The 15,880-nt window shown below is 46.1% G+C and overlaps 1 protein-coding gene across 1 annotated transcript in view; it reads left to right on the forward strand.

The window, feature by feature from the left end:
- The first annotated feature begins 5,354 nt into the window (after positions 1 to 5,354).
- The window catches only part of LOC142582698 (ammonium transporter Rh type A-like), a 74,256-nt gene continuing 63,730 nt past the window's right edge, over positions 5,355 to 15,880 (forward strand). The window contains exons 1-2 of the mRNA XM_075692649.1: positions 5,355 to 5,535; positions 15,604 to 15,739. Of these exons, the coding sequence (XP_075548764.1) occupies positions 5,491 to 5,535; positions 15,604 to 15,739 (181 nt within the window). The 5' untranslated portion in view covers positions 5,355 to 5,490. The remainder of the gene's footprint in view (positions 5,536 to 15,603; positions 15,740 to 15,880) is intronic.

The following is a 15,880-nucleotide window of genomic DNA, read 5'->3' on the forward strand; positions in this document are numbered from 1 at the left end:
GTGTCCTGTGACGAAAACCGCTTGAGACGCACAAAGTTATTTGCCTCGTGACGAAGAAACAGTGCCCTAATTTTAAACCTCGCCCCCCCCCCCCCACCCTTCATCGAAATATATATATGTCCGTCTCGCTTAACAAGACCTTTTAAGTAAGTTGAAGTGTGTACGTGCCTATTGTGCAAGTGTTCTTGCAATATGTGTTGCCATACCTTTCACGGCTCGTCATTGGTAGCACTGTGCCAGGCCTGTGGTGAGGTGTAGGATTTAAAGCCTTTATTAAAATCAGCACCTCTCTCTGTCTATATATATTTATATATAGATCTTTTCTTTTTTTGCAGCTAAGCTGCTAATGCGACTAGAAGCGCTCAAAAACGTTAAATGCCAGTTTTCACTTTTTACTGAAAAAAAGAATGAACTATTTTATTAACGAAACTTATATCTTAAGGAAACGTGGGAAATATTGAGGGCAATATGTACGCAAAATTTGAAGTGTGTGTAGGTTGAGGGTTGAATGAAAACCACTAAGCTCTTATTTTAGGCCTGCCGAAAAAAAAATCCTGCAAAAGTTACCCCACTTTCTAGCTAGGAGGACCAAAGACGGCAAATATTTTATTGCATTAAATGGGAACCACGCTATGGGTGACGTGCACTGAAAGGCTGAAGTGCGTACCTTAACCACGCGCGTTCAAAATAACTGCCGAATACTCGTCTTGATCCGAATTTTAAGCGTTATACGAGGCATGTAGTTGCTTTTTCCCGGGCTTCTCGGTTAACTAGGTGAGTCAAAGTGTTTGTATTTCGTTGAAGAAGGAAGCATGCAGTGAGTGACGAGCGATAAATGTTTAAACTATGTAAGTTAATTACAGCCTTTGTAGAAAGTTACTTATTCTAGCGTTCCACAGTGTCATGCCACTTCCATCCGCAATGTTTCCTAGAGCCCCAGGACGACTGTGAAGGATACCAACTTCAAATTCAGTGAAAACTTTAATTTGTAATGAAACGTTCCCGTTCCTCGATTAAGTTAAAGTGTAGCAAATAATCACAGAACCCTCGTTTCTTGGCTGTTCTCATGCGTCATAAGAAGTTTGTAGTTGGCTTCTCCGGTTTCTTCGGTGAACCAAACAACGCGCCTTGTTTATATTTGGCAAAAAAAAAGGGCACGTTATGAGCCATGTGTAATCCAATGATCAATGTTCTGGCGTACTAAAATGTGTATGTATGAACCACTGTCTTCGTAAAAATTCCGCAAGAAGTGCTCAAAAGCGTTATATGCGACAAAGGTTTCCATTGGACCCGTCGTGTACGGGCAACATTTTAAAGTATGTGATTTAATTACAGGCAATTAAAATTCTTATTGCAACTGTACAAAAGAGACAGCTTCGCTGGAAATTGGTTGTGCTTCTGCAAAGTCGCGCAAGTCTGCTACATATCTTTACAATGTGGGCGTATCGCTTTTGGACACTATTACGTTGGTAGCCTCAGCTGGTTCGCCTATAAGATTATATTTACTACATATGTGATGGTACTGCGTTAAGTATACCGGGTTTCTTAGAAAACATTAGGTAATATTTAAAAATAGGAGTTTTGAAACAAGAGGACGGTTCCTTCGGAGGCATGCCGTCATGTAGAGGTGGCGACCACTGGGTGATGGGTGATACGTGGTAATTCGTCGCTAATTAACAAAAATTCATAAATAAATTATAAGCTTTCGTCGTTTTAAACTTTAAAGGTCTTTAAACGTCGTCACCGCGCGCCGTATGCCGTATGTGCGAGTGAAGACGTGCGAGGGTGAGCTGACGATGACTACAGCATCGCAAATTAGCGACACTCTCCTCATCCACCTTCACTCCTCGTTTCTCTTCTCTTTCACGCTCCCTTCACGACCATGGCGCCGCCTACATCGCTCGAGCGTAGCATGCGAAACAACCCAGAATAGCAACGGCGCCAATATTCGCTCCTCGCCACTCCGTAGACGCTTCTCAAGCGAAAATTGCGTTGAAGCACGATTGTAAACAAACGAAGCCGGCGCCAGGGCCCACGTGATGCTATTAGGCCAATAGCGACGTGGCGTCGGCCTCGGCCAGAGCGCGCGAGGAGGAGGCGGCATTCTTCAAAGCGTGGCGCTACTTTAAGGAGCTTAAGGGGTTTTATCGATGACGGCTCAATCGTGCGCGCGCAAGGTAGGAAAGCGGGGAGGAAGCGCGCCGTCTTCTGTCACGCGCAAGGCACCGGAGGAAGGGAAGGAAGGCGCGGGGCGTTCTATATATATATATATATATATATATATATGTATACTTCGGCGGCTGCTGTGTGTGGCTCGGCCGCGCGGGCCCTATCTTGAAAGCGATTTGCGATAAGTACAGAGTCTAGGTGCGCCGATGGCTCAGAGCTTCGGGTGCGCTGTGTTTTCACCGCTTAGTTGAAGCGAGAGGCAGCACGAAGGTTAATTCACTCGCTGCTGCTGCCGCGCTTCCTCACTTGAGCGTTTTGACAGCGAGCTTCCCCATTCATCGAGTGATATCTGTTCTTGTTTTCTTGTGCGCGCGTGACACTATGCTTGTTAATTTAGTTAGTAAGCGAATATTCTCAAGTGAATCTCAAAGCGTTGGCTCGTGCAAGCAAGCGCTTTGGTATGCTTGGTGCTTTCGGCCATGTCATATATCAACAATTTACTTACAAAATGAAAGCGCACGCATCTTATAGCTGACGATGAACACAGAACGTATACGTATGGCCCTTCGTTTATATATATATATATATATATATATATATATATATATATATATATATATATATATATATATATATATATATTCGAGGGATAAAAATCTGTTATTTTTAAGGGGAATACCGGGCAGCAATCGGGTGATTTTTCTTTCTGGTGGTCTAAACCTGGGGGATTCTTCTGGTAAGTCTTAAAAAACAATTAACGCAATCAGTTGACTCATGTTGGACAGAAAAGTTTCTATTTTAACAAGCGAATACGCTCTCGAATTGAATTATGTGGTTTTGCGTGCAAAAACCACTCTCTCAAGATAACATAATAGCAATGATAGCTGCTCGCGAATGAGACGTGACTGAGATGAACTCGTCTAACAAATCCTCGTTGTAAGGCATTATTAATACATTATACATAACAAATAAACCACATTAACTAAAACAACAAATAGAGACGAGTTCGGCCATATCTTGTTTACTTTGACTTATGCGCTTCTTCAACAAAGAAATAAAAGTGCAATATGTAGTGCACACGGGCATGCTTTGCAGGTGGTGTTACGCTTTCCCGTATCTCACAAGGCCTTGCTGACGTACATAATCGTACGCATTGGAAGGATTTCTGTGTCCAACCTGTCAACCTTGTCTGCTGTCCTCCTGCTTTACTTGTTCCCAATAAACGCTCTCGTGACAAAGTTAATGGAATACCAACTGGACGAATTAGTCACTCTTCTTCGAACTTAACGCCCCTGAGTATAACATCCTCTCAACGTCACCGCTACTATTCACAATGCGGAGCAACGTCAGTGGTGCGTTAATTCACACGCTATAGCTCCTTGTCCTTGTTTACGCGGATACGCGACGTTCGGCAAATGCGACGCTATGCGCCATGTCTTCTGGACGCGGCTACTAAAGAAAAGCAACAAGATTTCGCTCTCTCAACGCCAGCGGGTGTTGAATATATTACATGTTTATGTATGCCAGTTTTCGCTTGAGTGTATAGCCGATAACGAGACACGTACCACATTCATCAATTAATAATGTTAATAATATGATATACCTTGACCCCTTGCTCATAAAAGATGGGCGGCGTTCATTAGTTTTGTAACACCTGCATTTATTGTTATCCTCTACCAAACGGCCCGCTTCAGGTAGAAATCGTGGTTAACCCGACGTTGAGAAATACAAAGAAATCGGAAATTAACGGGTTTTACTCGAAAACCAAGGACCCTATGGCATACGGGATGTTTTCGACGCCGAAATTCGCTGCGCGTCTCTTTTGCACTGTGGCCCTTTTCTGCGAAATCAAGCACGCCGCGCATTATGATTCAGCATGTTCTAATGCCGAATAAAATTTCTGCTTTCTCACCAAGTTCTGCGGGACGCTTTTGCGCTGAAATCTGCAGCGCGTCTCCTTTTGTAATGCGCTACGTTGCCTTGCTGGCTGATGAAAGCTTCGCGCACAACAACTCTACCACAGTGCGTGGGATATGTACGTATGATGTAATTGTTTTCCTCTGTGGATAGAAAAGCGACGAGAGGTGAACGCGCGAACTGTGGCCCGCACAAATATCAGAGCGATAGCTTATCTTGCAGCACTTCAGCGTCCATTTTCACGACGGAGGTAAAAGTCTAAGATGATGCAAAATTAAATAGTGGCACGTCTCTGTTTTAAACAGCTTCCAACTGTTCAATACGATGTCGTGTCATGTTGTCAAGTTAACGCTAGCTGTTGTCATCCTCTGCATCTATCTGTCCGTACATAGCATTACACAATTTTGTTCGTGCTTACAATAAACGTTTCTCAATCCAGCCATATGCTGTCACTGTGGTGAAGTGAGTAGTCCGCCTGTATAGTTATCAGTTGTGTTCGTTGCCGTACAAAGCTGTAAATTTACACCCAAGGTGCATCAATTCTTCGATGGGACAACTTGCTGTAAACAGTGCCAAACGACAGAATGCCCGAGTATCAGAAACCTGCGCAGTAATGCGCGTTATTTGATCACTAAGCACACACGACTCGCAAACGTATGTGATAGCTCGACGTAAACCTATAGCATCGGCCTACTTCCTCTAGTCGTCGTCGTCGTCGCCGCCGCCGTTGTTGTTGTTGCTGCTGTTGTTTACAACAGTCGTCTTCACTGTTCGTTATTTACTGCTCCCTTCCTTTGTTTATAATGCCTTTCCGCCCATTGGCCAAGCGCACTGTAATTTCGGATTGGCCTGCGTGTGTGCCAGAAATAGAAATAAAGGCACCGACGCTTATACTTTTGTAAGGTCCCATACTCTCGCGAAACTCGCGTCGTTTACCAATCAACCGCGAAGGCCGGTCGGCGTCCGTCGTGCAAGAGAACAAAAGGGGGGGACCCGAACCGAAAAAGGACGTCGCGTTGCAACGGCACCACGACAGATGTCGTTTCGTTCCCAGTCGGTGCCTCGGTCGCACGCAAGTCTCCATTTGTGTCTTTCTGCGCGCGCGCGTGCGACATGACAAAGTCCTTTCCTCTCCGTTACGACGGACCCTTCCCGCCCCCCCTCCTCTAAACCCACTCTTCGTCAAACCCTGGCGGCGCCCGCCCTCCCGCCCCCTCCGAGATCCCCTCGCCCTCCCGTTTGGTAGTGCCGTGGGCAAGTGACGACGTGATGCCCACTGCCAGCGGGCAGAACGCGGAGTGTATTGCTCTGGTGTTGGCGCCCCCCGCTTGTGCTCACAGCTCCGCGCCCTGGATTTGAGCGATTCGAGCTATTCGAGCCCCAGGACCGATCGCCCCGGCAGTCATGTGGAAGCGGGGAAAGCTAGCCTTCCTCCTCCTGCTCCTACAGGTATTTTGTCCCGCAAACCACCTTTGGCGTGTCCTGTTGCTGCGGTAGCGCGAATGTGTTGCGCTTGCACGTAAAAAAACCGCGGAAATCGAGCTGGTGGGTGTATTTAGATCTTCCCTTGCCTACGATCTATAGCTTCGCTTCGCTGAAGTGCAAAGATTATTCTCTGATCAGGAGTGTGTTGGACGTAAGATGCTCCTGCGGCAGTGGAAACGGCAAAGTTTTCTTCCTACTTTTAATGCGCGCGGTTAATAATTACCCGGTGGTCGTCCTTTAAAAATGCCCATGCATTTCTTATTCAGCCATTAATTTAATTTCATTGATGTCCTCCTGAAAGGCCCAAGGGCTTAAGTAAGGGGGACATATCCAGTTACCAACGGCAATTACAATAAAAGATAAATATAAGAATTTTCAACAACAGTAAATCTACATTCAGGACGAATACAGAGGATAAAACAGCAGGCAATGGCAAACATCAGTAGCAAAAAAAAAAAAGGAAAATGCGCGGCGCTTCTTGAGAACATAAAAAGGGCATAAAAAATAAACAAAATATTCAGGAATGTAGCATTGGACATGATTACAAGGTATGCGTGATATATCTGTTCAATAGTGGGGCGTCGGAAGTTATGCGAAGTAAAATGTACAGCTTATCGCAGAATTCCTGGGGTCGGTGCGTGAAACTATGTGATCGGAGAAGACATTTCACAGCAATGGCTATGGTTAATGCAAGTGGATACTCTTGATTATGGTTTTAACAGCACGTGACGTGATTCAGATGTTGTAAAAAGAACGAAGCAGGCAGAAGCGCCGGATGTCAGGTCACAGCGCGAGCAAAGGCAGGCTGAGTGAATATTTTAGTGATGTAACGCTGACGTAAGTCCAGTACTGGCAGCTGATGAAGCGGGTGGCTCAGTTCTCAATAGATTCCAATTGTGCGGTTAGATAATCGTGAGATGGGTGTTAAATTACTTATGGTGAACCGTCGTCCCAAAGTTCCGCAATCTAAGGTCACGGTGGTGCAGGCTCCATTGGAAGAAAATTCGGTAAGGAGAATGATAAATTGTGCATGTTGTGGGTGAGTTATTTTACTACTGAATATTTAAATCTCGAATAAGCGTATATAGTCAGTCATGTCGCGTTTTTTTTTTCTTATGCTTTTCATAAAAATGACTATCACTGGTTCAAGGATCGATAAGCTAGGAGATTCTTGTCCGTAGGAAAACAAAAGAACTTCGCTTTCGCCATTGCTGAATGAGCCTGTTGCATCAAACTCGCCGTTAAATACGATAGTTCCGTCAGTAAATTTCACCTGTGCAGGAATAATATTCCCACCTTAGCGAAACGAAGCCACACCAGGGAAGGAGGGAGTTCACTACATATTCAGAGTTAAATTTTCGTGGTCTTTCTCTTGCCACCCACTGCACACAGCTCGCAAAAACGGGTCACGTCCGTAGTTGCGCACGCCGTGACAGCATGGGATGCGTAGTCGTCTTGCAAAGCAGACGCTTGCCACGGCACGCATGTGACTTCTTTAGTAGCCTTCTGTTTCTTGCATGAATCTTCAAATATGGACTGAATGGCAACGCGGGAGTGTCTAAGAAAGGAAGGGGGGGGGGGAGGAATATTTGGAATGGGCGTTCCCCGAGAGCTTGTTGTTCCGGCTCTGTAAATGTCATGCCAGATATCTTTCGACAAGCCAGTGAAATTAAGGGAGTGTAGATGGCGCCTATGACCGCATGGCCTCATTGAACACAGCTTTGCTTAATACAGCTGGGAATACAGATATTTGGAGTGGGCGATCCACGAAAGCGTGTTGTTCCGTCTCTGTGAATGTGATGCCACTTAACTTTCGATGAGTCAGTGAATTTTGGGGAATGTAGATGTCACCTAGGATCGTATCGCTCCACTGAATACAGCTGTGATTAATACAGCTGCGAATACAAATGCAACAAGGAAGAAGAGAGTGTGCAACTACAGAAGACTCTGTCCTTGAGTTTGTAGCAACGCGCTCGTATAATATTTTATGGCACACAATGTTTTTTTTAAAAAACAGCGTACGGTTAGTTAGGTGGTAGCTGAGAAACGGTGAACAAGTCACCCTTCTGTCGACTGGAATGCGCCTGTGATCCCTAGTTTTAGGAGATAAATTGCTAAGTATAACGGTTAGGAGTGCTCAGGTGGAAACGTTACTTACTTTCTCCACCTCTTGCAAAGAGTAATACACAAGGTTTTCAAAGAGATATTCTCCGCAAAATTCGCATGACACAATATTTCCCGTAACTATAACCAAAATATTACCATCCCTGTTGAAAAAACTCATATGCCCCATAATTTCCATATCCGATCATCCCGTATGAAATATATAGGATGCCATATAAAAGCCCATTTTTCCCCCATATGTCATATGAGGTTATTGGATATAGTTGTTATAGGGAATACGGTTTCTTTTTTTAAGTAGGAATAGATGTAAGTACATTATTGTGTTCTCATTTATGAGTCACCTAATCACTATATTCAGTCTAACATACCTTCAACATTTTTTTCTTATTTAAGGAGCGAAGATAGGTGGGGGAATGGGGGGGGGGCGAAGGCGATATGATACCTAACGTAGATGTCTCTTTATGAAAGGATATATCTGTCTGGAGGCAGGCTTGGAGGCAGATCTGGAGGCATTCATGTGAAACTTATGTTAATATGAATTTGATTGCTGATAGGTTGTCTTCTTTAAGAGCGGCCCACCTAGAAGAGCCAGGTTCACTACGCGACATACTCAGATGTGCTTGCAACAAGCAGACATTTGCCGGAACCCTTCTGTCGATATGTGAATAAGCACGCAAAACAGGCAAAAAATATAGGAAAAGATATTCTCATGAAACAGTGATAGCGCCTGATGAGAACACTAGTTACGAGTGCCGCTGCTAATATCCTCTACTGTTCTCTTGCGTGTGCTGAAGGGACACTCTACACACTTCGAAAGCAACATTATCTGTTTTAAAGGGGCGTAAAATTTCCAAACCAAATCGACCACAAATATGTGAAAAAAAAGAGATTACATTGGAATATAAAATGTAAAGCAAATATTATCTTAGTTCTAAACAAAGCGAAATATAAAAGTTATGTGGAGACCTTCTGGCCAGAAACAAAGACTTATTTACATCGATTAATGCGTGTAATGTCGTTCGCAAATGGACGTCCAGTCAAGTGAGGCACTCGTAAATGAGGAACAACTGAGAGGTGACCGGTATCTGATGCACCAGCACAACGACAGTGATGAAACACGGGAACAGCACGTGACTAGATGGCGTATAGCGCTGCATCGAAGGAGCAAAGTGCAATACTGCACAGCACCGCACATCGTTTTCAAGGGATGCAAACACGTTGGATTGTACACATGATAAAGTGCTTTGTCTAGATCGATAGAACAAGTTCATTACCTGTGTAAAGGAGGGGCATTCCTTATCAGTTGACAGGAAAGTACTGAACCCACTCCATGCGATTGCTCAGCAACTGGTGCCTGCCCTGCAACCAGGATTCCCATGATGCAGAATAATTCGGAAGTATCGCCCACTCGCACCTTTCTCTATGTAGACTGCAGCTAGTATTGTTAGCCTTTTATTCAATCAGTAAGGAATGTTCGACAGCTTCGAATAGTCATTTCTTGGATAAAGTGCAAATAAAACAGCAAAGACATCCATTTGTAATTGCAATTTTGAATTCTCGCAGGTACCTACTAGTTTAAATGCAAGCTCAAGGGGATAGTCGAACGTGCTCTCTGAGTGTTTCCGCTCTTGCACCTCCCTTCATGCCTTAAGACTGCCATTAAAAAAATCTATAGAAGTAAGGCATTTTAGGTGATATTTTATAAGCTACATCTCTGCGAGTAAACACGGCGCGATTTCTGCCTAAAGGACCATGGGAACGGAGCAGTGTTGGAGTAAGTGCGCGGATTCGCGATACGAGGCGGTGGCAGTCACTCTACGCACCTACTGAGGATGAGGTGTGGAGTGCCTGCCTGTCTCACCCCTCATTCAAGAGTCAAGGCACGCTTTTGATGGTGCGGACGTAACGCCAGTGACGAGCAAGCGCTGCGGATGCTCAACACGCACACACATTTTCCTTACTCGTGCGCTACCGGCGTCTGCGCACGCGTTCTCGGGTGTCGGCCGTCGACTGACAACAGAGCTGAAAGGTGAGCCTCCCGGCGCGGTAGAAAACGGATGCCGCGTGGGGGAACAGACATCCGCGCTGCGCTTGTATCAGGGAAACACAGGGGTGGTGGCCACTGTGCGAACGACGTTCCTCTAAGAACGCCGTCATGGTGGGCTTCAAACTGCCCAGCAACGTCTGCAAACAATGTTCTGTCGGTCGCTCTGCCACACAAAAAAAAGCGATAGCTGCGACGGCTCATTAAGCACCCGATAATCGTCGGCGTCCACGTGTGTGCATGCGCGTTGGCATCCGTGTCGGTGCCGGCGAAGTTTTACATCACCGGCTGTGGAGTCGACCCGTCGGGACGTTCAGATCATGGCAGTGAAAAGCGAAACGCGACGTTACTAACATGTTGGTACAATTTTTCGTGGCACCTGGAGTAGCAGGCCAAGCGTGACGCTAGGATAGCCGTTCAGTTTATTGTGCCATTATCTGTCTGTAGCTCTCTGGGGAATCATCGTTTCCTTCTTTTTTTCGAGCAGCGTACCCGGGTACTTACGCCTTAAGCGTCAAAAACGAACAGTCAGCCCAGAGTCATTACATTCAATGGATGGGTGTGTGTTTGCTGTGTAGTCAATGCACGTGGTTCGGCAGATATGCGCAGAGTTACCATTAAGCGTGATGAAGTCAGGAGGCCCCACACGCGCAAATAGATCAATACGCATCGGACAACCGTCGTACACACAATTGTCATGTGCTTCAACTCTTCAAGGCTGCGTGCTACACAATATAGTATTTGTGAACCCACTTTCCTAAACAACTGTTGAAATACACAAAATGAAAGCCAGGAAAGGAAATAGGAAGATCCACAGTGAAAAGTCTTTGATACTCTCACTTTTTTCTTTCTCCCCTTTTCAACCTAACCAACCTATACTTTGATTTCCGTATAAATTTGTTTACGTAATTTTTAAATATGCCATAATTTTTAAGTCCTTCTGAGACCTGAAGACAGCTCAAAAGCATATTCGCTTTTCAAGTTCGTTTTCATTAACGATTGCTACGCTACAAATGTGGGGCACCCATTTTTTTTATTAAACTATATCAAAAGCAGATGACAGAAGCAGCACCTGCATGAGCACATATAAAGTGACCTGCGCGTGCCTCCCCTCTCCCACCCCCCAGGCCCCTGTGCCTGGCCTGCTGCCGCCTAAGGTATGCGCGGGTTCCAGGGCATAATTCACTGCACACCGCGAAAAGCTCAGAACAAGCATTACTGAAGGGACGACACAGAGCGATGAGTAGCGTCCTCTGTGCCTGCTCGCCCTACGCTTTCACGCTATGTATACAGTGTTAACAATACCATATGCCAACACGTCCAAGTAATTATCCTCAAGGTCTGGCGTTTCTTTTATATATATATTTACAGTGTAGCAAACACAATACTTGCAAAGCCTGCAGAACAGCTCGCTTCAGGGTGTAACAACGCCCTAAGCGATCGCACGAAAAAATGTTTATTATGTATACCAGGAAGCTACGTCGGGAAGAGCAGCTTGTGGATGGCATTGGACCGCACACGTTGTCCCAGTCCGCTGCGCTGTGAGAAGCATCCCTACAGAGTCTGAGGACGTGCGGCACATCTGTTTATCACTGCGAAAGCATTATATGTCCCGTGAGGCCGAATGTCCCGCCCGATCAAGCGATGGTCGCAGAGATATGGCCGATGGCGCAAACATTAAAAACACGTCTAAAATGTTTGGAATGACGTCAAATTTCTCATAAGGTTCCTGTAAGCAAAGTGAATTAATGGCTTTGAAAATAAAATTTGGTACATCTGGGTCTGGGTGGGAATCAAGCACGGGTCTCGGAGGTTCGAGACGAGCACGCTGACCCTATACGCCACGGCGGCTCCACGGTTCTGGCTGACTGTATGTGTGCCTAGTGCGTGCCTCGTTGCACACGTCACGTGGCAGCCATCTGGCTGCGACGTTAGTGTGGGTTAAGATGGATTAAGGTCGGTACGTGCACAATAGAGCGGGACGGATTAACGGGGATTAAGGCTGACACAAATTAGAGCAATGTGGATTAAGATGGATTAAGGCTGGTACAAATTAGAGCAAAGTGGATTAAGGACGATTGAAGTAGAGTTGTGAAGAACACGTGACAATGTATGACGTCACGTATCACGGACGTAACCATTTAATTCGAGCTCTAATGCTTTCGCATTCGAATCACGTAAGTACACTTAAGTGACTGTCACTTTCTTGCTCTCTATACGCAGTGTTGCGCGAAACGGGGCTTCAGTTAATGCAACACGGAAGCTTTTGAAAACAACAAGCCAACAATACGCTCGGCGCCGACGACCTTAAAGCTGGTGCGTCACGTATGTAGCTATAAAAGTGCAACACGTGAATTACCGTTTCCGCTCGGTTATTCTGTTCGATCGACCTGGTTCGACAGCCTATGGCTAGGAATCCAGTTGCATGTTGCCAACGCTTTCTGTGCTAACGTAATATTTTGACAGCAGAAAGTAAGCACAATTTAATCCAATTCTCAAGAACGCATCGTTAATTACTTGCCAAAAAATTCAAACAAATACAGTAAAAGTATATTGGCTCGCCATCCCGGCCCTACGAAAGTGGATGTCCAGCGGAGCTGTTGAAAACCACCACTACAACTTCGGAGGGGGGGGGGATGCAATGCTTTATTGCTTTGGAGTAGTGGTAGTGACGGTAATTGAGAGTAATGGTAGTAATGGTAATTTTCATAGCGCGGCTTCGCCCACTGCGGTGCTGCAACAACACTGAAATCAGTTGGTGGGCTGCTTCTTTTATAAACAAAAGGCTAGGGACGTCACTCCCCACTTCACAAGCTGCTGTCGCCGCGGCAGCGTGCGAAACAGTAATCTTTACCGGGAAACGTATTCGCGAGCACTACGTGTTTCGTATTCTTATCAGGAGCGCATAGTGATCAATTATATCGTTCGAATGCTTGTTTCCTGCTTGTTATTTATTGAAACACACGCTGTTCTGTAGGTTGCATACGCGATGGAATTCTGGGGTTTTACGTGCCAAAACCATGTTTGATTATGGGGCATGCCGTAGTGCGGGACTCCAGAAATTTGGACCGCCTGGGCTTCCTTAACATGCTCCTAAATCTAACTACACAGGTGTTTTTGCATTTAGGCCCCATCGAAATGCGGCCGCCGTGGCTGGGATTCGATCCCGCGACCTCGTGCTGAGTAGCCCAACACCATAGCTACTACGCAACCACGGCGGGTATATTCGTGATTCCAAAGAACGTATGCACTGTTCGCTTCACCTTTCTGAGTGCGTGAAGCATGTTCCTTACAGGGGCGCGAGCCACTGCTCGTGACTTGCACTGCATGCCGCCGGTATCGGCCCACATTATTGCTAACGGACGCGGACACGAAAAAGGCCGACCACCGACACGCTAGCACCTCCGCTGCAGAAAAAGGAAACAAAATAACAAAAAGTTTCGTGAACTGGCATCAAACCCATGTACCCAACGTAGCAATTTGTGATGTTACTCCAATGCTAGCAAAATGGATGACTTGATAGTTTCTCTACATGCAATATTAACCACTGACTACAACCTGTCAAGCTTTCTTCAGCATATATTTTTTCATCTCGACGTTTCTAAAGATATTTATTCGTGTGTGTTTTACACGTACGTTCACGTCTGAGATTTAGTCTATATCGTACTGAACACAAAGAGCCTCCGCATGTTTCGTTAGAAACCGAGCTCTCAGCCGCGTTGGCCCTGATTACCATGAAAGTGACCTGTTTTTCGTGTTTTATCGTTCCCGTTTGCGCAGAATCTTATCTATGCACCACCGACTCCTCAGCATCAAAGTGTGTATACACAGCAGAAAAATGGTTTTGTGCAGAGCGATATAACGTCTAACACGACGCTGCATGTCGCGCTACCAATTTTCAAATTTTTATCAAGGGTTTACTTATATAAATAGGATTAAAGCAAGCTCCCGAAGAAGCATAAAGAAATAACTGCTTTGAGCGACAACGCAACTGTACGGAGAACAATTGCGCATTTCTGCTTTCGTTGGTTAACGATTCTGTTACTTCTGATTGCAGTTTCAACTTTTATATCTTCCCAATTACGAATTGCTGCAATACGAATGGTTTTCCGTGAATCACTTAGTGGATCGGTAGCGAAGCGTAATTTCAGCATTGCTCTATCGGCGATAAGCATACGTTGTCACAGTGTCGCATCGAGGGGCACCGAATGCAGTGCGTTTTTCTTGGCGTGAAAGCGCGCACCAATGCTATAGAAGCAGGTGCGCGGCAGTTTTTACAAACATGATGAGCACGCTGACCGGAACGAGCTGCGCCGAAACGGGCACGTTGCGCCACGAGCCACAAGATAGGCGCACACGCGAGGGGAGCATTTATTTAGCTGTTCAGCGGGCTTATGCCGGACATATCCAAACGTAAAACATTGCAAACCCAACGAGAATCATCGAACGTACTTCCATAAAAAACATGCCAATCGGTCTAACGTACCTGTAAAGAAAGATGGCGGGAAGATGGGATGGCGGGAAGATGGAAGATGGAAGAAAGATGGGACGTACCTTTAGCCACAGCCTAATAATAAAAACAAAGAATAGCCCATAAATTTCGCCCCTAACAAAGAAGAAGAATGCTTTAGAAACGAGAAGACAAGTCAATTTCTTGTGAGAAAGCAAGCGGGGCGCAATGGAGCCCGGTCGCACCGAGGAGCGCAGCCAGTCGAATACAGGCGATCATCGAGGGCCGTAACCTGCAGGCCAAGTAGACTACAGTCCCTCAGAAGCAACGTGCGCTGCGCAAGGTAAGCATGACACTCCCAGTATCAGGTAATATCAGGTACTCAGGGGAACAAAAAGAATCACGCCACCGCGTACCTTTGTGGGTATAAACATTCACTCAACAGGTCAGGGCCGACCGTTAACTTCAGCAATGGAGCTCTAGCATTAGGCAAGCATCGACCACGAAACCGGGGGAAAAATTATCAATTTGCAACATGCTGATCTGGGTGCTGCGTGAGGAGGTGGCGACAAATCAACAGACGAGCCTCGTCAAGCCTATATGGTATTCCCGGGTTGTCCCATTTGGTGTGAGCACAAGCGGAAGCGAGTCCATCAGCCTCTTCATGTCCGGCGATGCCAACCTGCGAAGGCATCCACTGGCCAACAGGGAATACCCCACGAGATGTAATTTTGCTGGAAGACTCAACGATGACGCACAACTGGGTGTCATCAGCGTAGTCTGCTGTAAGGACAGCGCTGGAGCCCGTAAGGATGACAACCTTCGATGTGCACAACGCCTCTCTCTTGCATGTGCTTGAGGGTGCCGAATACATCAAAGGCTGAAAGTGTTGCGTGCAGACTTCTAAGCTCTTGTGGCACATGCGACTGAATTGTACGTGTTCGCTTTATTTCCGGTTGCATGTCTCATATTTTTCACTCGTGAGTAGCGTTGCTCGTAAACGACGATGCTTTTGGATAGCCGACGCGCTCTTTTAGCTCCACGTTTTAGGTAGAAGTGTGAATTTCCTTTTGAACGCCTTGGTTTTTTAACTTTGCGTTGCAAGATCCACTAGAGCGCAGCTTTAGCCCTCTCCGGGGCGCTCATATCGACCCTTACACGTGTCAGTGATGCAGTGCGATTTCCGGGCTTTCTTTGTACAATGTCTAGTGTTATACTCATTAATGTTCTAACCATTTCACCTTCTTTTTTCACTTGTGCGCAGCGTTAATTATAAGCGATAAAAATCTGTGATGGGTAGATTCTGAAATGGCCTCCCTTCTAATATTGCCATAAGGAATGCACAAATAACCGTCGAGCTCCTTCAACCTGTGAGCTTCACCACTCTCTTCATCTCCCGATTTCGTTCTCGCAGGTGTCCTTGATCATCGTGTACGCGCTGTGCGTGCAGTATGAGGTGGCGGCCGACGCCTCCAACGGCCTCAACAGCATGTCCGAGGCACTCGGGGGCAACGCGCCCAAGGATAATTCCATCGAGAAGTACTACTCCAGTGAGTGCCCTCCCCGCGCCTTCTGTCAACAGGGTGGACGAGAGAAAGAGAGACCGCTCGCGCGCTCCCCTTATAACACCGCGACGTCGTGACGAGATTACGGAAAAGAGAGTGCCGTCTGCGCGCGGAGCCCCTTTGAGC

The sequence above is a fragment of the Dermacentor variabilis genome, chromosome 5 (genome assembly GCF_050947875.1).
Source record: "Dermacentor variabilis isolate Ectoservices chromosome 5, ASM5094787v1, whole genome shotgun sequence".
NCBI lineage: Eukaryota > Metazoa > Arthropoda > Arachnida > Ixodida > Ixodidae > Dermacentor > Dermacentor variabilis.